The sequence below is a fragment of the Acanthopagrus latus genome, chromosome 21 (assembly GCF_904848185.1).
Source record: "Acanthopagrus latus isolate v.2019 chromosome 21, fAcaLat1.1, whole genome shotgun sequence".
NCBI lineage: Eukaryota > Metazoa > Chordata > Actinopteri > Spariformes > Sparidae > Acanthopagrus > Acanthopagrus latus.
In genome coordinates, this window is record NC_051059.1 from 27,722,290 (window position 1) to 27,747,096 (window position 24,807).

The window sequence follows — 24,807 nt, forward strand, 5'->3', positions numbered from 1 at the left end:
TATTATTTACATCAAAAGCAGATTGTACATGAATCATCTGAGTCTGAGTTGGATATGTTGCACGCTGAGATCAAATTCTGTTTAAAACGTGTTTGATGAATTCACCTTGGCTTTTTTCCATTGGATGAACCTGGTTTATTTAATTAGGTTTGTATGATCCAGATTTAACAGAACTCCTCTGAACAGAGTTTAAATTAATACTTTAAGTGTCTGATGGTTTTTTTGGTGACATTTGTTCCATGTGTTGTCTCGGAGCTCTCACCTCTGATATCAGTCAGTTTAAAGTTGGGATATTTCTAGTGGAGTCTGGTGCGTCAGTGTTTTTGTTCAGTGCTGTCATGTTGTGTGACTGCCAGCGGACGTGAGAAACTCATCTTTGGTTCTGGTTCCCTGTTAGTGGTTCAGTCCAGTAAGTCTTCTGCTTTATCTTTATTTCATGAAGTCATCAGTGAGGCTGCTGACAATAATGAATATTGTTCATTCAGCTGGTCAGGCTGCTGAAGTGATGATAAGTGAGCATAATGCTGCTGTCAGGTAGAAACTCAGTGAGGTTTGTGTGCTGAAGCTTCGGACTGTGTGACTTATGATTCTGGTGGAAACAAGTTGATCTTTGGAAGCGGCACCAAACTGCACGTTAATGACAGTAAGTCGAATCATTTCCATTCACTCAAACAAATTCATTTAAAAGTTAAGCTCAAATCCACAAAGACTGCAGATCTGATCTGATTTTAACATGAATTCACAGAAGAATCAACACAGTGAGAGACACATTTTTAACAAAGCATTTACAAAAGTTACACAACTAAAAATCATGAAAATAAAAACATCAGTGAGGATTCTTTACGAGCCTCATTCGTGAAACAGTTCAGTCACTCTCTCTACTGTAAAGTCAACATAAGAAATATTAGAATCAAAATCTAGTTTAATTATAAAAAACCTGCTTATTTTGTAATGATGATGTCATCATTCAGACAAAAGTCCCAAATGTTAAAATTGTGTTTTTCTAAATGAAGTTTGGTTCAGACTGTTGCTGTGCTGAGTTTGTGTTATGATTCGTCATGTTGTGTGAATACTGGAAATCGAAAGATGATCTTTGGAAATGGAACCAGATTAACTATTGATCCCAGTGAGTACTGATATTGATCATTAACATCATTAATATGAAGCGTCTTTAAAGGTAAACATCTTGTGTTTTACTTGGACACACTGATTGTGATGATCAAGTCATCAATGTGTTAATGAAGAGAACATAAACACTATAACACCTCAATAATGCAGATAACATTAAAAAGTACATTTAATTTATGGAGTAAAAGTCACATTTTTTTAAATGAAGTTTGGTTCTGGTGGTCAGAGTTTGTTTTCTGGTGCTTCATTTTGTGTGAATACTGGGTACAGGATGATCTTTGGAGGTGGAACTAGGCTGAACGTTGAACCCAGTGAGTACTGATGGAGATAATAAATATTACTTTATGAAGCATCTTTAAACACGTTACCTATGTGCTGCATAAAAAACAGAATATTTAATAATACGATGAAGCCTGATGGATGAGTGAAGCTGCTGACAGTGATGGAAGTGATTCACTCAGCGCTTCAAGCTCATAAAATCATCATAAATTAATAATTGAGTCATAATGTTAGAAGACAACATCCATCAACAAACATGTAAAGTTTTTAATCATTGTCTTTATCACAGTAAGAAGTCATCCATGTATTAACCAGTAAGCAGCTCGTTCATAACTTACACTGTACAGTAAAAATCACCATTTGCAGTTTATTCAAATCATTTTTTTTATATAATTAATTGTGACATCTTTGAAATTGGACCAAAGTCCCAAAACTAAGAAATAATGTTTTTCTAGATGAAGTTTGGTTGAGTTGGTCACTGCTGAGTTCATGTGATGCTGCGTCATGTTGTGTGAATGAAAATAGAAACAAGCTCATCTTTGGAGTTGGAACCAGATTAAACATTGAACCCAGTGAGTACTGATCATAATCAACATTTATATGAAGCTAATTCTACAAAGTTTAACCAGGATATTTAAAATTGTAACAAATAGTCTAAATGAAAGCAAATGTCAACATTTTCATTTAGGCATAATTTATAAAAAATATATAGTCCCTTTATTTTGAATGAAAGAAGCTGCTCATTAGTTTTGATCATAATTCCTTCAGACAAAAATCCTAAAGATTAAAGTGATGAAACAAACTGTCCACATTTTATGAAATATTTTAGGATGTAGCTGTTTTAAAATCAAATTTAAAAAACCTGATTGTAAAATTAATCTTTTTTTCATTTAATCCTTTTTTTAAATGGAGTCTGGTTCAGTTTGTTACTCTGCTGAGTTTGTGTTCTGGTGCTGCACGTTGTGTGAATGATGGTGCTGGAACTAAGATGATCTTTGGAAGTGGAACCAGACTGAACGTTGAGCCCAGTGAGTTCTGTTAACTGACTTAATGACTAATCAACAAAAACTGCTGAATGTGATGGATGTTTGACTTTTGGTGGTTCAGTGTTGTTTTAAATGTGTTTGACTGGAAGTCAACACAGTTCAGAACATGATTCAGTGTAACTCTGCTGTCAGGATGTCAGGAACTAAGAAAACAGCTTTTAACTTCCAAAATAAGAAATCAAGATTTTATTAGCAAATAATGCTGAAATATTTAATATTAATTAACAAACACTTAATTGTTTATTTCAGTATCTCTGGGTATACATGGCCATTTACAATTTATTTATAACATATATTAAAATACATTAATTTAATTGAAAAATATTGCCCTATTTCAACTTAAGAGACCTCTTTAATGTAAAAATCTGTTTTTTCTTATATGAAGTCTGGTTCAGTTTGTCACTCTGAGTTTGTGTCATGGTGCTTCATGTTGTGTGAAGAGTGGATATGAAAAGTTCATCTTTGGAAGAGGAACCAGACTGAACGTTGAGCCCAGTGAGTAGTTTATTATAACTGTAATTTATATGAAGCATCTTTAAACACACAGTTTACAGAGTTTGACATGAATTTATCCCAAACCAGAGTAATATACGGAAAAAGAAAACTTGTAGTTATCAGGACTGATCGATGAGTGAAGCTGCTGTCAGTGATGGTAGAAAGCAGAACATTATTCAGTATAAGTCTGTTGTCTGGAGATAAAATGTCAGGAACAGGAACATCTGTAGAAATAATCATCTTGATCTTGATAATCAAGTTATCAAAATCAGTTATTGTCAACCGTGTATTAATCCCTGACATTAATATGTCTAAACTAAATAATGCACAGGACATGCAAACATTTACATTTGATCAGAAATTAATAGATGAAATAAATATATTGATAATATATTGATAATTATTCACCATGAAGGTAAGTGGGGTCTGTCTTTAACTGGACAGAATTCTCAATAGTAAAAGAAGACGTGTTTTTTTAAATGAAGTCTGGTTCAGTTTGTCACTCTGAGTTTGTGTCATGGTGCTTCATGTTGTGTGAATACTGGAAATAAGATGATCTTTGGAAGAGGAACCAGACTGAACGTTGAGCCCAGTGAGTAGTTTATTATAACTATTAATCATGTGAAGCATCTTTAAACACAGTTTACAGAGTTTGACATGAATTTATACAAACCAGAGTAGAAGATAAAAAAGATAAAACTTGTCGTTATCAGGATGTATTGATGAGTGAAGCTGCTGTCAGTGATGAAATGATCCACTGGACTCTGCAGAGTTATTCAATCAGAACAGAGTAGAAAATGATCCAGTGAAACTCTGTCAAGTGAAAAACTTGTATATCTAAAATGTCAGGAATTATGAAAAGTCTTTATAAAACACCAAAAATGAAGAATCATCCACCTGAAACAGAAAATATCATCAGATTGTCAAATCAGTTAGTATCAAACTGACTTTGAATCACTGACTTTAATACTTTTACACCAAATGATGTACAGTACATGCAAACATTTACATTTGATCAGAGCTAACTGAGGTCTTTCTTTAACTGGACAGAATTCTCAGTGGTAAAAATCAAGTTTTTTTAAATGAAGTCTGGTTCAGTTTGTCACTGAGTTTGTGTCATGGTGCTTCATGTTGTGTGAATAATGCAAATAAGATGATCTTTGGAAGTGGAACCAGACTGAACGTTGAGCCCAGTGAGTAGTTTATCATCATAATTATTTACATAAAGCATCTTTAAACACAAAGTTTACAGAGTTTGACATGAATTTATACAAAACCAGACTAGTTGATAAAAAAAACCCAACAGCTTGTATTTGCAGAGACATTTAGTTGATGCAGTAGAAAGTAATAAAACACTGTCAGATGGAAAAAATGTGCATCTGAAAAATGTCAGGAACCGAGAAAAACACCAGAATATGAAGAATCCTCTGGCTGAAACAGAGAACAGCTGTAATATTTTCTCATCATAACCTGAAATTCTACAGAGTTTCAGAAGAATCAATGTGATAATAAAATGCAGGACTATTTAAATAGATAAATCATATGTTAATAATTTATGTTCAAAGTGAATTTTTCAGTTGCAGTTTTTTTAAATGAAGTCTGGTTCAGTTTGTCACTCTGAGTTTGTGTCATGGTGCTTCATGTTGTGTGAATAATGCGAATCAAAAGATGATCTTTGGAAGTGGAACCAGACTGAACATTGAGCCCAGTGAGTACTTTATTATAACTTATTCATATTAAACATCTTTAAACACAGTTAACAGAGTTCAACATGAACATATAAAAAAACCAGAGTAGAATATTAAAAAAGATAAAACTTCAGGGGGAAAAAATTATGAAAATAGTCTTTAGTAAAAACCAAAAATGAAGAATCATCCAGCTGAAACAGAAAATATCATCAAATTGTCTAATCAGTTAGTGCCCATCATGTATCAATCACTGACTTTAGTACCTTTACATTGAATAATATACAGTACGTGTCAACATTGATCAATGATAAATAACTTGATAAAATGTTTTATTGATTATATCTTTAGAATTATTCAGCATGAAAGTAAATGGGGTCTTTCTCTAACTGGACAAGATTCTCAATAGTAAAACTCTTGTTTTTTTAAATGTTTGGTTCAGTTTGTCACTCTGAGTTTGTGTCATGATGCTTCATGTTGTGTGAATACTGGAAATAAGATCTTCTTTGGAAGAGGAACCAGACTGAACGTTGAGCCCAGTGAGTAGTTTATTATAACTATTAATCATATGAAGCATCTTTAAACACAGTTTATAGAGTTTGACATGAATATATACAAACCAGAGTAGAAGATAAAAAAGATAAAACTTGTAGTTATCAGGATGTATTGATGAGTGAAGCTGCTGTCAGTGATGAAATGATCCACTGGACTCTGCAGAGTTATTCAATCAGAACAGAGCAGAAAATGATCCAGTGAAACTCTGTCAGGTTGTAAATATGTCAGAAAATAAGAAAACAGTGTTTGAAAACACTGAGATTAAACTGATTTTCAGAAGAATCAATGTGATAATCAAAACATGATGTAAATAATTCTCAAGCTCTTCGGTCACATCTGACTGTTGATGTGCACAGTGAATTTTCAGTCATTGTTTTTTTGAAGGAAGTCTGGTTCAGTTGTTCAGTCACAGTTTGTGTCATGATGCTTCATGTTGTGTGAATACTGGAAATCAAAAGATGATCTTTGGAAGAGGAACCAGACTGAACGTTGAGCCCAGTGAGTTTATTATGGTTTAAATGTTTAAACTGTTCAGTGTAGAGCAGCAGATAAAGGAGGTGGAACCTGGTCGTTATCTGGACTGATTGATGAGTGAAGCTGCTGACGTGACAGAAATGATTAATTTGACTCTTCAAAATCATCCAAACAACAAAAGTAGAAATCGAGGTGTGAATGTAAATCACCAATATGTCCTCAGAAAACATGAACAATGAAGAACCATCAACTACAAACAGAAACTGCTGACAGATCGTCTTTAATCATTCACATATTAATCACTGACTTACATACTTGTACACACACACGTACACACTGCATTAAATAAATGTATCAATTAATATTATATCATCAATTAATAATCATGAATTAGGTGTTTGTGACAGATGTCTCAATAGTAAAAATCATGTTTTTTTAAATGAAGTCTGGTTCAGTTGTTCAGTCTGAGTTTGTGTTCTGGTGCTTCATGTTGTGTGACTGGATCCAATCAATACAAGATGTTCTTTGGAAGTGGAACCAGATTAACCATTGAACCCAGTGAGTACTGAAATTCATTATGATCATTGTTAATATGAAATCATAAAATCAGGACAAAGTTGATAATTTAACAGTGAACGTTACGCAGAACACAGCAGCTGAGGGAGTATTAATGAGAGTAATCAATGTGTTAATAAAAATATAATTAATGTTTTGTTTTGGTAACAGAAGCTTCATTATTTATTTATAATATTAAAACAATATTTATATGAGAGTAAACACACAGTGCTCAGATTGATGCAGTTCAGTTTGTGTCACGGTGCTTCATGTTGTGTGACTGATGGAGGTGGATTCAAGATGATCTTTGGAAGAGGAACCAGATTAAACATTGAAGCCAGTGAGTACAGATTAATATTACAGATGTCCAATATAGAGTATGTTAAAATTATTATTGTGTTTTACAGGAATATAAACAAAACCCAAGTTGCAGCATAGATTAAAAAAAAGAATCATCAGTCAGTGACGACTGAAAACAGCGTCTAATAGTGATGGAAACACTCGATTGACTTTCAGACTCGTGAAATCACTACAGAGTTAAAATACTGAGGTCAGGTGGAAACGTTGTGCATCCAACATTTCAGGAACTAAGAAATCAGTTATTAGAGCAATTTAAGAACCTTCCAGCTAAAAAAAGATTAAAATGAATTAACAAAAATCGTTGAAAACTTGTTCTTGATCGTAATTATTAATTCTTAAATGTATTCATCAAGAGCATGAGCACAAAATGAGACTGTCGATCATATAGTCAAAATATAATCACTTTATTAAAAATATATATTAGTAAAAAATTAATTCAATGAAAAATATTGACCTTTTCACCAGGCAGTATTTTTTCTGATTGGAGTCTGGTTCAGTTTGAAGCTCTGCTGAGTTTGTGACATGGGACTGAATGTTGTGTGAATACTGGATCTGCAACTAAGATGATCTTTGGAGGTGGAACCAGATTAAACGTTGAGCACAGTGAGTAGTTTATTAAAATAATTATTATATGAAGCATCTTGAAACACAGTTTACAGAGTTTGGCATGAATATATACAAACCAGAGCAGAAGATGAAAAACATAATAAACTTGTAGTTATCAGGATGTATTGAGGAGTGAAGCTGCTGTCAGTGATGAAATGATCCACTGGACTCTGCAGAGTTATTCAATCAGAACAGAGCAGAACATTATTCACTATAAGTCTGTTGTCAGGAGGTAAAATTGTCAGCAACAGGAACATCTTTAGAAAATATAAAAAATCAATAATCATCCACCTGAAATGAAAACAAACTCAATAAAAAACTGTTAATCAGAATAATCAGTGTGATGAATAGTAAATAGTTCAAATTAAATTAAATGTAAATCAAATGCATGATTATCTAAATTATTAAAGCATATATTGATATTTTACGTGCAAAGTGAATTTCTCTGTCTTAGTTTTCTTAAATGAAGTTTGGTTCAGTTGTTCAGTCTGAGTTTGTGTCATGGTGCTTCATGTTGTGTGAATACTGGAACTGACAAGATGATCTTTGGAAGTGGAACCAGACTGAACGTTGAGCTCAGTGAGTAATTTATCATCATAATAATTATTTATATGAAGCATCTTTAAACTCACAGTTTACAGAGTTTGTCATGAATGTATACAGAGTAGATGGAGATAAAAACTTGTAGTTATCTTGACTTATCAATGAGTTTATCATTGAAACTGCTGACAGTGATAGAAATGATTGATGCGACTCTTCAGAAACATGACATCAGCACAAAATAATAATAATAATTCAGCAGACGCTGTCAGGTGAGACACTTGTTGATCTAAATGTCAGGAACTATGACTGGTGATTCCTCAGTTCTGGTGTTTTCCAAAGACGGGTTAGGGTTAGGGTTAGGGTTAGGGTTAGCTAACCCTTAATAAAACACCAAATAAAAAGAATCATCCAGCTAAAAGAAAGACAACTCAATAAAAACATGTTAATCAGAATCAACAGTGTGATAAATAAAGTAGTAACTCTTAAATCATGTCTGAATATTTATGTGCAAGGTACATTTAACAGTTTTTAAGTGAAGTCTGGTTCAGTTTGTCACTCTGAGTTTGTGTCATGGTGCTTCATGTTGTGTGAATAATGTCAAGATTATTTTTGGAAGAGGAACCAGACTGAACGTTGAGCCCAGTGAGTAGTTTATTATAACTATTATTCATATGAAGCATCTTTAAACACAGTTTGACATGAATATATCCAAACCACATTAGAAGATAAAAACATAATAAACTTGTAGTTATCAGGATGTATTGATGAGTGAAGCTGCTGTCAGTGATGAAATGATCCACTGGACTCTGCAGAGTCATTCAATCAGAACAGAGTAGAACATTATTCACTATAAGTCTGTTGTCAGGAGGTAAAATTGTCAGGAACAGGAACATCTTTAGAAAACATGAAAAATTAAACAAAGACAAACTGAATTAAAAACTGTTAATCAGAATAATCAATGTGATGAATAGTAAATATTTCAAAACCTGTTGAATTAATGTTATAAACAAATGCATGATTATTTAAATAGTTAAATCATATCATGATATTTTACATGCAAAGTGAATTTTTCAGTTGAAGTTTTATTAATGAAGTCTGGTTCAGTTTGTCACTCTGAGTTTGTGTCATGGTGCTTCATGTTGTGTGAATGTTGGAATTGACAAGGTGATCTTTGGAAGTGGAACCAGACTGAACGTTGAGCCCAGTGAGTAATTTATCATCATAATAATTATTTATATGAAGCATCTTTGACATTTACAGAGTTTGACATTACTTCATACAAACTAGATCAGAAGATAAACAAGTTCAAACTTTGATTTATCAGGATTTATTGATGAGTGAAGCTGCTGTCAGTGATGGAAATAATTCACATACTCTTTGGTCACATCAGACTGGTTCAGTTGTTCAGTCACAGTTTGTGTCATGATGCTTCATGTTGTGTGAATACTGGAAATCAAAAGATGATCTTTGGAAGAGGAACCAGACTGAACGTTGAGCCCAGTGAGTTTATTATGGTTTAAATGTTTAAACTGTTCAGTGTAGAGCAGCAGATAAAGGAGGTGGAACCTGGTCGTTATCTGGACTGATTGATGAGTGAAGCTGCTGACGTGACAGAAATGATTAATATGACTCTACAAAATCATCCAAACAACAAAAGTAGAAATCGAGGTGTGAATGTAAATCACCAATATGTCCTCAGAAAACATGAACAATGAAGAACCATCAACTACAAACAGAAACTGCTGACAGATCGTCTTTAATCATTCACATATTAATCACTGACTTAAATACTTGTACACACACACACACACACACACACACACACACACGTACACACTGCATTAAATAAATGTATCAATTAATATTATATAATGATTATTAATCATAAATTGGGTGTTTATGTGACTGGACAGATGTCTCAATAGTAAAAATCATGTTTTTTTAAGTGAAGTTTGGTTCCATTGTCACTGCTGAGTTTGTGTCATGGTGCTTCATGTTGTGTGAATACTGGATCCAGTCAATACAAGATCTTCTTTGGAAGTGGAACCAGATTAACCATTGAACCCAGTAAGTGCTGATAAATGTCTTAAAGACTGAACATGTTGTACAGGAAAACAAACAAATACAGAATAACAGGCGTAAGAGATAAAAAGCTGCTAACAGTGACTGAAATCATTGTTTGACCCTTCAGACTCATAAAATCAACAAAGTAGAAAATAATGCAGTATAATTCTGTCAGCCGTCACATTGAATCCTTTTATATCCAGAATAGAAACTCAGATAACAGTCTAAAAATATAAGAAATGATGAATATTCAAGCTTTTATGAGCAAAAATTGAGATTGTTCTGCACTTAATTAATTCATGAACGCTAAAACAGTTTGTCCTGTGATGCAGAGTAAATATGGCTGTTTACATTTGATTTGACATTAACACATATTACCAATACACGTATTTATTGAAAATATTACCTTTTTCTTAACTGGACAGAAGTCTTCAGGCTTTTCTCTATGAAGTTGGTTCAGTTTGTGTCATGGTGCTTCATGTTGTGTGAATGCTGGATACAAGATGATCTTTGGAAGAGGAACTAGACTGAACGTTGAGCCCAGTGAGTAGTTTATTATAATAATTATTTATATGAAGCATCTTTAAACACAGTTTACAGAGTTTGACATGAATATATCCAAACCAGAGTAGAAGATAAAAACATAATAAACTTGTAGTTATCAGGATGTATTGAGGAGTGAAGCTGCTGTCAGTGATGAAATGATCCACTGGACTCTGCAGAGTCATTCAATCAGAACAGAGTAGAACATTATTCACTATAAGTCTGTTGTCAGGAGGTAAAATTGTCAGGAACAGGAACATCTTTAGAAAATATAAAAAATTAAACAAAGACAAACTGAATTAAAAACTGTTAATCAGAATAATCAATGTGATGAATAGTAAATATTTCAAAACCTGTTGAATTAATGAGATAATCAAATGCATGATTATTTAAATAGTTAAATCATATCTTGATATTTTATGTGCAAAGTGACTTTTTCAGTTGCAGTTTTATTAATGAAGTCTGGTTCAGTTTGTTACTCTGAGTTTGTGTCATGGTGCTTCATGTTGTGTGAATGCTGGAGCTAAGATGATCTTTGGAAGTGGAACCAGATTAACCATTGAGCCCAGTGAGTACTGACACTGATCATAAACAATATTTATATGCAGCACTTAAAAACTTTGCAGGGTTAGACATAAATATTCAGGAGACCAGGTTAATAAAAACACAACTTTACCTGTGAGATGCATAAAAACTAAATATAAGGTGAGGCCGAACTAGATGTAATCAATCGATGTCTCGCATGTTAAAATTGATATTCTGCTAAATATACTGTGTGAAAACTGCAGGTACAAATTTCATATTTGAACATGAGATCTTTGAAAGCAAACTTGTTGTTAAATGCAAAATTAGATCAGAAAATAAATAAGATAAACAGCTGCGTCAGTCTTGATTCACTGATGAGTGAACAGTTTGAGATGAATCAAAATCATCAGCTAAAGTTCATCAAACGTGAAACACTAAAATTTGTTGGTCAGAATCTCGGCTGTACCGTAAATGTCATTATTAACATTAACAATTATTAACAACAAACCAAATTAAAAACAACAATATTTTTAATAACATCCGTCACACCACAGTTTCTTCAGCAGGCATCTGTACGTATTAAAGATAGTTTTTAAACCTAAATGTTAAAACATTATCACTGTCTTAAATCACAGTCAGCACATCGTTGTATGTAATATGAAAACTGCTACTTTCTGAATGAAGTTTGGTTGTGTTTGTTTTCAGTATCAGTTGTGTAGTTATTATACCAATTTAAATTATATTTATAAATTATATTAATATATTAATTAGTATTCTTTAAACTGAACAGAAGCCTTGTGTTTTTCTAAATGTCTAAAGTTCGGTTCAGTTGTTCAGTCAGTTTGTGTCATAGTGTTTCATGTTGTGTGAATACTGGAGGGGGAAATAAGATCTTCTTTGGAAGTGGAACCAGACTGAACGTTGAACCCAGTGAGTACTGCGATAGACCATTTTGTATATAAATATATATATATATATATATATATATATATATGTAAAGCATCTCAATGAGTAATGAGTGTAGTGTTTAACTTGAACAAACTGATGATGATAATCACGTCATCAATGTATTGATCAATATAAACATCTCAATAATTCTACTGTTCAGTTAATGTTAAAATACATTTAATATTTATGGTGTAAATGTAACAGGTTTTAAGTGAAGTTCGGTTCAGTTGGTCTCTGCTGAGTTTGTGTCATGGTGCTTCATGTTGTGTGAATACTGGAGGATATAAGATCTTCTTTGGAAGTGGAACCAGACTGAACGTTGAGCCCAGTGAGTACTGATAGAGATAATAATCAATATTTTTATAAAGTATCTTCAGAAACAAATGTTGCCTGTGTTTTGCATCCAAGACGGGATCGTTGTCCAAGATAGTCGACTCTTCAGTCTCGTAAAATCATCAGAACGTAAGAAATGATCATTCGTACTATTTTCGACTATTGGAGAACATCAAAATACACCAACATCCAGATCGAAGAAAGACGTGAAGTTTTATGAGATGAAATTGTTTAAATATTGTCTTTAATTTAAAAATCTAGTCATCAGTGTTTTAATCAAGAGCATGAACAGTTCGTAAATTGTCCTAATAACTGGAGACTATAAGTTATAGATAGTTTATTTATTGAATTCATTAGACGAGAGATTCTAATGTAAAAATATAGTTTTGTGGATGAGCTCTGGTTCAGTTTGTCACTCTGAGTTTGTGTTCTGGTGCTTCATGTTGTGTGACTACAACAACTCAAAAGATGATCTTTGGAAGTGGAACCAGATTAAACATCGAACCCAGTGAGTCCTGAATCAAATTATAATTAGTATCTATACGTGATGTCCTTTAAAGCAAACATCACCTCATTTAACAGGAAACATCGATGAAGATAATCAAGTCATTGAGTAGTTTGTTCATAATTTATATCCTAATGTACTTTGTATCACTTCAGTTTATTTTTTTTTATGTTAAACTAAACTAAAGAAATACCTTTTAATGATTAATGACTTTTTAGGAAAATTGTGACCTTTTTTTTTAGAATTGGACGAAGGTCCTAAATATTAAAATAATGTACTTCTGAATGAAGTTTGGTTCAGCTGGTTACTGCAGAGTTTGTGTTCTGGTGCTTCATGTTGTGTGAATACTGGAGGTGTGAATAAGATCATCTTTGGAAGTGGAACCAGACTGAACATTGAACCCAGTGAGTACTGATGTAGATTTAATATACTGGTTTTACAGTTTTTAGAGTTATTCAAACATTTATACTCTTCTACTTTTCCACTATTGATTCTACTTCAGATGCTACTTCAAAAAAGTCAAAGCTTTTCAACAAACCCTCAAATTTTCCAGACTTTCATACATGATTGTTTTTATTTAACTTTTAAAGTCATCGATGCAGTTTAGTGTCAACGTCTCAACATCCGTCACACCACAGTTCCTTCAGCAGGCGTTCTGTACGTATTAAAGATAGTTTTTAAACCTAAATGTTAAAACATCATCACCGTCTTAAATCACAGTCAGCACATCGTTGTATGTAATATGAAAACAACTACTTTCTAAATGTTGGTTGTGTTTGTTTTCAGTATTAATTGTGGCGTTATTACACCAATTTAAATGATAAATGATATTAATAATCAAAGAATTTAATGAAAATAGTTCTTTATTTATTTAATTCTTTAAACTGAACTGAAGCCTCGTGTTTTTCTAAATGTCTAAAGTTTGGTGAGTTCAGTCGGTTTGTGTCATGGTGCTTCATGTTGTGTGAATACTGGAGGTGCATATAAGATGATCTTCGGAAGTGGAACCAGATTAAACATTGAACTCAGTAAGTCCTGAAATAAATTATAATTCATATCTATATGTGATGTCCTTTAAAGCAAACATCTCATTTAACATGAAGACATCGATAATCACGTCATCGGGTAGTTTGTTCATAACTTATACTCTTAACGTATGTTTCGACAATTCATTTTATTTTCATTTTAAACTAAAATAAATACCTTTTGATTATTAATGGCTTTTTAGGAAAATTGTGAGCTTTGAGCTTTTTTAGAATTGAACGAAAGTCCTTAATATTAAAATAATGTATTTCCAAATGAGGTTTTGGTTCAGTTGGTCACTGTTGAGTTTGTGTTCTGGTGCTTCATGTTGTGTGAATACTGGAGGCTTTAATAAGATCAACTTCGGAAGTGGAACCAGACTGAACATTGAACCCAGTGAGTGCTGATAAACATCATAATCAATATTTATATGAGGCGTCTTTAAAAGCAGATACTGTTGTGTTTAACATTGATCAAGATAATAACATCATCCACATTTTGCCCATAATTTATACCTTGGAGAAAATACAATAATTTCCTTCTTTTCAAGAAAATTGTCACATTTTTAGAACTTCAACAAGTTTGATTTCTTGAACAGAATTCCTATGTCTAAAAATATGGATTTTTGAATGAGCTTTGGTTCAGTTTGTCGCTCTGAGTTTGTGTTCTGGTGCTTCATGTTGTGTGACAATGACTCAAAAGGTGATCTTTGGAAGTGGAACCAGATTAAACATCGAACCCAGTGAGTCCTGAAATAAACTCTAATTAGTATCTATATGTGATGGCCTTTAAAGCAAACATCTCCTTTAACGTGAAGATAATGAAGTTATCAAGCGGTTTGTTCATAATTTATATCTTAACATACATTTGATCAGTTCAGTTCATTTTTTAATTTTTATTTTAAAACTAAATCAAAGAAATATCTTTTAGTAATTAATGACTTTTTAGGAAAATTGTGACCTTTTTTAAAAATTGGATGAAAGTCCTGAGTATTAAAATAATGTATTTCTGAATGAGGTTTGGTTGAGTTGGTCGCTGTTCAGTTTGTGTTCTGGTGCTTCATGTTGTGTGACTGCATCGACTCAAAGCAAGCTCATCTTTGGAAGTGGAACCAGATTAACCATTGAACCCAGTGAGTACTGATATAGATCATAAACATTGTTTATATGAAGCATCTTTAAAGTCAAACTTTACTGGTGTTATTTAAACTAAACTGAGTTCATGACTTTGATTGAAATAATAATTCAGAATATCAAATATCTCAATATGCCAACCAAGAAGTTTAATCTGGATGATGCTGCAGTTTTGTTGTTATCCAACATTCAAAGATGGTTTAATGAGACTAATCGTAATAAATACACTAACCAAGTATGTTTAACAGACAAGTGTTTTTAAACTGTATCTTTACTTTGCAGTGATTATTAGAGGGAACATGTTCAGTTGCTCAGTCAGTTCAGTTTGTGTTCTGGTGCTTCATGTTGTGTGAATACTGGAGGCTTTAATAAGATCGTCTTTGGAAGTGGAACCAGACTGAACATTGAACCCAGTGAGTACTGATAAACATCATAATCAATATTTATATGAGGCGTCTTTAAAAGCAAATACTGTTGTGTTTAACATTGATTAAAATAATAACATCATTCACATTTTGCCCATAACTTATATATTGGAGAAAATATAATAATTTCCTTCTTTTCAAGAGAATTTTCACATTTTTAGAACTTCAACAAGTTTGATTTCTTGGACAAAAGTAATAAATCTAAAAATAATGTTTTTCTGAATGAGCTTTGGTTCAGTTAGTTTTTGTTCTGGTGCTTCATGTTGTGTGAATACTGGATCCAATCTGAACAAGATGTTCTTTGGAAGTGGAACCAGATTAACCATTGAACCCAGTAAGTGCTGATAAATGTCTTAAAGACTGAACATGTTGTACAGGAAAACAAACAAATACAGAATAACAGGCGTAAGAGACAAAAAGCTGCTAACAGTGACTGAAATCATTGTTTGACCCTTCAGACTCATAAAATAAACAAAGCAGAAAGTAATTCAGTATAATTCTGTCAGCCGTCACATTGAATCCTTTTATATCAGTTTGTTCAATATCTCAGATGCAGAGTAAATATGACGGTTTAAATTTCATTTAACATTAACACATATCACAAATACATGTATTTATTGAAGACTGACCTTTTTTAACAAGACAGAAGTCTTCAGGCAAACTGGTTCAGTTTGTTACTCTGAGTTTGTGTCATGGTGCTTCATGTTGTGTGAATGCTGGAGGTGCATCTAAGATGATCTTTGGAAGTGGAACCAGATTAAACATTGAGCCCAGTGAGTACTGACACTGATCATAAACAATATTTATATCCAGCACTTAAAAACTTTGCAGGGTCAGACATAAATATTCAGGAGACCAGGTTAATAAAAACACAACTTTACCTGTGAGATGCATAAAAACTAAATATATAATATAAGGTGAGGCCTAACTAGATGTAATCAATCGATGTCTCACATGTAAAATTGATATTCTGCTAAATATACTGTATGAAAACTGCAGGCACAAATTTCATATTTGAACATGAGATCTTTGAAAGCAAACTTGTTGTTGTTAAATTCAAAATTAGATCAGAAAATAGATTAGATAAACAGCTGCGTCAGTCTTGGTTCTTTGATGAGTGAACAGTTTGATCAGAATTATCAAATATATCAGTTGATAAAGTTCATCAGATCATCAGCATGTTCGTCAAACGTGGAACACTAAAATATGTTGGTCAGAATCTTTGCTGAACAGTAAACGTCAAAATTAACCTTCACATGCAAACCAAATGTAAAGATTATGTTTTTCTGAATGAGGTCTGGTTCAGTTCATCACAGCTGAGTTTGTGACATAATGCCTCACAATGTGTGACTGGAGGGTCAAGTCAGTTTAAGATCATCTTTGGAAGTGGAACCAGACTGAACATTGAACCCAGTGAGTACTGATAAACATCATAATCAATATTTATATGAGGCGTCTTCAAAAGCAAATACTGTTGTGTTTAACATTGATCAAGATAATAACGTCATTCACATTTTGCACATAATTTATATCTTGCAGTAAATATGATAATTTCCTTTTTTCAAGATAATTGTCACATTTTTAGAACTTTAAAAGTCCTAAATCTAAAAATAATGTTTTTGGAATAGAGTTTGGTTCAGTTAGTCACTTTGAGTTTGTGTTCTGGTGCTTCATGTTGTGTGACTGGAACTAGTCAAAACAAGCTCATCTTTGGAAGTGGAACCAGATTAAACATTGAACCCAGTGAGTACTGATATAGATCATAATTAATATTTATATGAGGCGTCTTTAAAAGCAAATGCTGTTGTGTTTAACATTGATCAAGATAATGTTGTTCACATTTTGCCCATAATTTCATAACCATAACTATGTCTTGCAGTAAAGATAATCATTTCTTTTTTTCAAGTAAATTTCGATTTCTTGGTCAAAAGTCCTGAATCTAAAAATGATATATTTCTGAATGGGCTTTGGTTGAGTATGTCACTGAGTTTGTGTTCTGGTGCTTCACGTTGTGTGACTGGAGCTAATCAAAGCAAGTTCATCTTTGGAAGTGGAACCAGATTAAACATTGAACCCAGTGAGTACCGATAAAGATCATGAACTTGGTTTATATGGTTTCTCTAATAGCAAACACTGTCATGTTTAACATGAAAACATCCAGCTAGATAATCTGGTCATTGACGTATTAATGAAGAGCATGAACAGTTTGTTCAGAATTTATGTCTTGCAGTAAATATCACCATTACATTTTATTCATTTTGTAAATAATATATACGTCTTTTTTTTTTAGTCTGGTTGAGTCAGCAGCTCTGAGTTTGTGTCATAGTGTTTCATGTTGTGTGACTACAACGAATCAAAACAAGATGATCTTTGGAAGTGGAACCAGATTAAACGTTGAACCCAGTGAGTACTGATATACATCATAATCAATAAATATGGAGCATCATTTAATCCAAATTGATTTGGATAGAAGAAATTGACTAGAAGACAAAAAATATGATTTTCATAAAATCTGCACAAAGTAGAAAATACTTCAATAAGGCGCTTGACGTAAAACAAAAACATAAATTATTTTATTATGATGATGCTGCAGTTTAGTTTTTATCCAAATACTTGAAGATGGTTTAATGAACAAAATGAGCACAGTCATAATAATTTCATCAACCAAACGGCTACTGACAGAAAAGCATCTCTAAAACCGTTAGTTCAGTGCTGTACAGTAAATATTATAAACTAAAGATCATTTGTTTCTGAATGACGTCTGGTTCTGTTGTTCAGCCCGTTCAGTTTGTGTCATGGTGCTTCATGCTGTGTGAATGCTGGAGGTGGATATAAACTCTTCTTTGGAAGTGGAACCAAACTAAACATTGAACCCAGTAAGTACTGCTAATAATGTCAAATATTGTCGATATCAGGCTCAAAAAATCGCAAAAGTAGATGGTGAAAAAGAATTCAGTCTAACTTTGGTTGTAAAATCTAAATTGTAAACTTTCCACAGACGAGACGATAGTTTTGTTTTAACTGGATGATGAGTTATCCAAATTATTACAAATCCTTTTTGGACACCAACCAGTTGTAAGATCATCTTGATCATTTTCATCCTAAACATTAAAATCATAGACAATCAAATTTTGATATTTAATAGAATAAATGGTTTAAAATAACTTGTCAGTCATCAGGTAAAGTTTGGTGCTGACTTTGTGTGCTGGTGATTCATGTTGTGTGAATACTGGGAACCAGTTTAGGATCACCTTTGGAACTGGAACCAGATTAAACGTTGAACCCAGTGAGTATCAACGTGCAGCATATTATAAATACTGACAGTGACATGTTAGATAGTGATGAATAAAAATCTAACTAGCAGAAAAATGTGATATGTTTAGAACAAACTAAAAACTGAATTTCTAATTTATAAAAAATAATATACAGGCAGATTTATTTGACATTTGTAGACATTTAGTTGGATTTTTATAATTGTGCCTGTAGATTCAGTTCATTTAAATGAAACCTGCACTTGTTCAGTCTCAGTCGACCGTCTTTGAGGGTTTTTACCAGGCTGACTGACACTGTGTGACTGTGGGAGATAAGCTTCTGTTCGGCCGAGGAATCAGGCTGAACCTTCAGTCACGTAAGTTCATGGAAAGTCTGAAAACAAGCTGAATGTACTTTGGATATTCAGGGTGGAATTCTGCAGATGAAAGAGCTGCAGGTCATACTTTAATTACTAATGAAGTTTTATCTGGAGGCACTGACTTCAGTTCCTTCCCATTAGTTTCTCTCTTACTTCGAGATTTTGGAGATACTGTTTTCAAAATGTCCAGTTATTTCCCCAGTATGAGCAGAAGAAGCTCCTCTTCCAACCAGATGCAGCACAAAATAAATTTGACCCCAAATTATCAACTGAACCAACTGAATGAAGCTAACATAACATCAGCTCATATTGGCTGAGGTTTGTGCACTGACGTCTCCGACTGTGTGAATGTGAACAAGATTTTCTTTGGAAGCGGCACCAAACTTAATGTTTATTTCAGTAAGTTAAATTCTTTTAATTCTTTGGTGACAATACGATTGAAAAGTTTGACAAGGTTTCAAATTAATTTTTCTTATGTACTAAGATTTTCCATCAACATACAGACACAAGATACTGAAGCATCATATGACTTTAATGTTTGATTTTCACACAACAGACTAATATAAAATATTTGGAAGTTTAACCTTAAAAATCAGAATTACAAAAATAAAAGTTGTCATGAAAGAGAGTTTTAAATCTCAAATATCTCAGGATTTCTGAGGAAAGGGGCAAACTGAAATCTAGATTTTCTTTTGCTTAGTTTCCAAAAAAGTTGATGTTTTATTATTTTTACAAGCATGTAATGTAATAATGAATGTAGTATTTCTCTACAACGGAAGTTGTACAAATAGATTTTAGAAGATATTAATGAGAAAATTAACAGCAGAAAATGTGAAACATCAAATGAAAAATAGAAGTTTTTGGATTCTGGCACCTTGTTGAAATAAAACCGTATTCAGGGCTGTGAGGGTTATTATCCTGTCAGCTCGCACGGTGGGACAAACTCTCAGAGAGTGACGTTTGGAGCTGGAATCAAACTGACTGTGGAGACACGTGAGTCAACTCATCTAAATGACCTCAAATCAATCTGCCATATTCCAGAAATTCACATGACTTTTTATTGACCAAACGTAACAGAGCTTTCAGTTACAAACTAATACTTAAATCCTGACATAAAAATGTGCTTGTAGAGGGCTTATAAAACTGAAATAACACATGGAGTTCATTTCAAATACACAAAATTATTCACACACTTCTATAAACACATGCAGCCTCCCGGATCCTTAAAGACTTTACCGTCCAATACATCCATCACTGTTTCTTAAACATTTCTACTCTTGCAGACTTAGGAGAGTGAATTTAAATTTAAATCTTTAAGTAAAGCTAATAAAGCTAATTATCTCTTTCTGCAGCTGTGGTGGTAAATTAAACAAACTAACTACAAATCAACACAATGAATAAAACCAAGTATTCAAAAGTAAGTTTAACTTTAGTATCTTATCCTGTGAACACACTGACTTATGAAAAGTTAGTGTATCTGAATCACAGAGTTTAGACTGAAAACCACCTTTATATTCATGATGAACAGATTGTTTAAACACACAGTTAAGTCCATGCTGATATCTGTTGATGTGCTTTTCCAAGTAAGATCGTTGAGTTCACTGTGAGCCGTGTCACTGCTGAGGTGAAGCAGAGTTTATGTCAAAGTGTTTTGTGTTGTGTGAACACTGGAACTTACAAGCTCACCTTTGGGTCGGGGATCAGACTGAGCGTTGAAGCCAGTAAGTCCAGTCAGTCTGGTTTTATTTCAAACATCTGATTCAACATCAAACAGATCTCAAATGTCAAAGGTGAACAGCTGATTTAGAATTTAAACACATCAGCTACTGTACAACTTGCATTCAGTTTATATACAGTCAATGTAATGTAATGTACAGAGGTCACACTGATGACAATAACCACACCGTCTGCAAACAACTTTAGTTTTTGATTAATTTTGCTATTTGGTTTCCATCGGTTATACTTCTTCTTATGAAGACAAAACATTATTCTTAAATGTTTCACATATTTAGTTTTCCTTGATGGAAATATTCCAGATTTCTTTTGCTGATATATTACTCACTGGTTTTTGATATAAAATATGTTGCCCCATATTCACATTGAAGAATTATAGACCATCAGGCCAAATACAAGCTTGCTGCAACTGTTTTAGGTTTCTTTAATCTTTAATCAGTGTATGTTCACAAGGATGTGGGTCATGTAGTTATTGTTCAGATCACATCCACTGTGTGACACTTACCGGAAACAACAAAATATTTTTTGGAGAAGGAACCAAACTAACTGTACAAAGCAGTGAGTATTAAGATTAACACTTTCAATGGTTTTGACTTTTTCTTCTTTCTGCCAAATCTGCTGTTCTGTTACGTTATTGAAAATGTCTTGCTGTCTAAAAACATAGCGCTGAAGAGTTGAAATCAGTGGCCTAATATTTCAGCATAAGGTTTTTAAATAATTGAGTGGCACTAAAAATATATCCTTCATACATTAAACACATTTTCAGAAATCTGGGATCAGAGTATCTTCAAAAAAGGTCAACTCTTCTGTAATGGGAAGAGTTACAGAATGGGAACTGAAGTGGTTGAAATTGTCTCACACCATGAGGGAGCATGCCATCATTCAACTCATCTAACAAATGTGAAAAAATCAGTTTCATGACTAAGTGGCTTCAAACTCAGGTTGCTTGTTCCAGCATTGATCGGTTGTTATTTCTAAAGATGCCAAATGTATTTTATTTGGGGGAAAATGTCCAAAAATAATACAAAAGATTTCAAGGAATGCTTTTTTTCTTTTCTTTTTTTTCTGGAAAACCAAATATTTGAAACATTAAACAATAATGAATAAACAAGTCGCAAATTCAATCCAAAAACTAAAGCTGTTTGCAGACGATGTGATCATTTCCATCAGTGTAACCTTTAGTTATTGTTGAGGACAGAAACACTGTGAGACTGGGACAGGAAACAGAAAAATATTGTTTGGTGAAGGAATACAGTTGACTGTTAACTCAAGTGAGTATAACTTAACTTTTAATATATCTCTGCTGTATTTAGATGTCAAACATCGAAAAGAGATGCAAGATTCTAAACCCTGTTAAACCCCCCAAAATTCAGTCTCCATGATGATAAATCAGTCACTGCTGATGAATGTCTTAACTTTCTTTTTGCTTTAGAAATACCTCAGTTTAGTTTTGATGGAATTCTTAATGCGTGACAGCCTGGTCCTTAAGAAAATAGTGTATCCACTAACATTTGGCAATACAGTTGCTCCAATCATTAATTTCTTTGTTTATGAACTTTAAAACTGAATTAATGAAAAAAGTAAAATAAGTTTCACTTAATATTTCTAAAACATGTTTAATATAACTCTTGTGTCTGACTGAGGAACGAGTTGATGTAGTTATTGTTCAGATCAGGGTGACTGTGTGACTTCATCTGGAAACTGGAAAATCTTTTTTGGAAACGGAATCAAACTAACTGTCGAGAGCAGTGAGTATTCAAATACAAATATAGTATTTATAAAGAAAGAAAAAGATACATTGACTTTTATTTCATGTAAGTAATCCTGTTTGCTGGGAGTTAACATGAAGTTTGTAAGCAAATCATTAAAAAAACAACAACAACAACAAAAACCCTCTAATGACAAACCGCATTATGAAATGTTTCAGAAAACATCTATAATTTGCAGATGATGTTATTCTGTTTGTTGGATTCAGACTGATAAAAGGCTTCATATATGTATCGTTACGGAGGGACTCAAACAGACTTTTGTTGTTAGTATCACTGATCAGTGATCAGATATTGAGAATGGAACATTTTGATGTTTTTGTTTTATAGACAAAGATCGAAAGGCCATTTATTTAATAACCTATTTTGTCAAAGTGAAAAGCCTTTGTTTAGTAACTTTATTCTTCACCATCTTACGGTATTTACTGATGTTGATCTTTAAATATAATCCATTATTTTAAAGTCATGGTTGGTCTTGAATAACAATTTCTAACAAATTAAGCTGGACATGACACAGCAGCTGCTTGCTGACTGTTGGTGTGTTTATGTCGCAGTGTTTGTCAGAGTGTGACTAACTCTGTGGATAAACTCATCTTTGGTTCAGGAACAAAACTGACTGTTGACTCAAGTAAGTTATAATATCTGACTGTTTCTGTCTATATACGACAAACACTGTCTGATTGGAGTGCCGTGATGTACTGGTATTGCAATTGTAATATGTTAAAAATGAAATATCGATATAGTGTAAATAATACAACACCTCTTAAATTATTTATGTTTCTTTCTGTTCTTGTTTTGTCATAATAGAAGTAATAAGCAGTAATGCACCTTAATGCTGGTAACCAGCCATCGTACAACTGAAAAATCTATTAAGGATAATCTTTTGTATGCTTTGTACAGTTGTAGTCAAACACTCTCTCAACAATCGTATTTTGAGTGTAATTCACCCGACAGAAAGGAAATAACTTTAAAACTCAAAAGATATTCCAATAATACAGTTACCGTGAATTCTTTGGGCCATGATAATCATGTAGCAAGATATAGTGACAGCCCTAAATATGATACCAGGGCTCAAAAAACAAACAAAAAAAATGATTAAAAGGCTAATTTTATTTTGGAACAAATACAAAATCTGTATGGAGGCAGTTTTATTCAAAGTTGTGCCAGAATATTTTTTAAGCAGTTTCAGTCCATGTGGTTATTGTTGAGCTAAGATCCACTGTGTGACTTCTGGATCTGGAAACTTCAAACTGATGTTTGGAGAAGGAATCAAACTAACTATAGAAACCAGTGAGTATCATCAATTCATATATCAACATACATTTTATATATTTATACCAAGGTATGATTTAGTTTTGACACATCTCAAAAAAATGCAAATGTATGGCTGTTGATATGAAAAATCACATGTTCAAACATGATAGTCTTACCAATGTGAAAAAGCTGATGCGTTGCCTGATCACATATTTTGGCTCTGAGCAAAATATGTTTACAGCCATTAAAAGATTAGCAGCAGTTCATGTAGTTATTGTCCAAATCAGATCCACTGTGTGACTACTGGAGGAAACTTGAAGCTCATTTTTGGAGAAGGAATCAAACTAACTGTAGAAACCAGTGAGTATCAAGAATCTGCATCATTGTCAGAGAAAATAAACATGCAACATAAGCTGTTTATGCGCAGGTATGAGTTGTTAAGTAGTTCTGACGAGTTGAAATAAAATCAGCTATAGTTAAAAAAAATACCATGACCGCACAATTTCATATTGATGTTGATGATACAATAACTGTCCATGACATGTTGTGTAACTTTTAGAGGTGATCAGATGATGATTTTAGCGGTTTTGTACTTTAACATCAGTAGTCAGTTTTTGAGAACATCACGGTCCTGGACTGTGACCTTTTTTCAATCAAATGCTGACCAAACTTATTGTCGAGATCAGTTTATTCACTCATCATTCATATAAACACATATGAAACAGACAATTATGTCTCAAATCCAAATATGATTGTTTGCAGATTGTGTAATTAAATTGTCACAGTTTTGTGGCACATCAGTTATTGATCTGAGCAGAAACATTGTGTGACTGGCTCTGGGGCGGCAGCCTGGAAAATCTTTTTTGGGGAAGGAATCAAACTAACTGTAGTGGCCAGTGAGTATTGTCATAATTTCATCGCATATTTATTTATTAGTTGCATTTAAGGTAAAGATCAAATTTTTTGACAGGATGCAAAATATTGATCAACTTCAGCAGCTCAACAAACACAAAGTTCAGTGAACATACTTCTGTTACCTGTTGGTATAAACATACATTTGACATTCTTAATTGGGGGAATTGAAAACGGTGGAAACTGGAATCTATACAAGACAGGGCAGACACATACTGATGTATATAACAGGAAATATTCAATCCATTACTGAATTCAGAGTATTTAATGTCATATGCACGTAAG

The 24,807-nt window shown here is 33.0% G+C and overlaps 1 protein-coding gene across 1 annotated transcript in view; it reads left to right on the forward strand.

The window, feature by feature from the left end:
• Positions 1–2,376: 2,376 nt before the first annotated feature.
• The window catches only part of LOC119011574 (M1-specific T cell receptor alpha chain-like), a 39,723-nt gene continuing 17,292 nt past the window's right edge, over positions 2,377–24,807 (forward strand). The window contains exon 1 of the mRNA XM_037084804.1: positions 2,377–2,435. Coding sequence (XP_036940699.1) covers positions 2,396–2,435 — 40 coding nt within the window. The 5' untranslated portion in view covers positions 2,377–2,395. The remainder of the gene's footprint in view (positions 2,436–24,807) is intronic.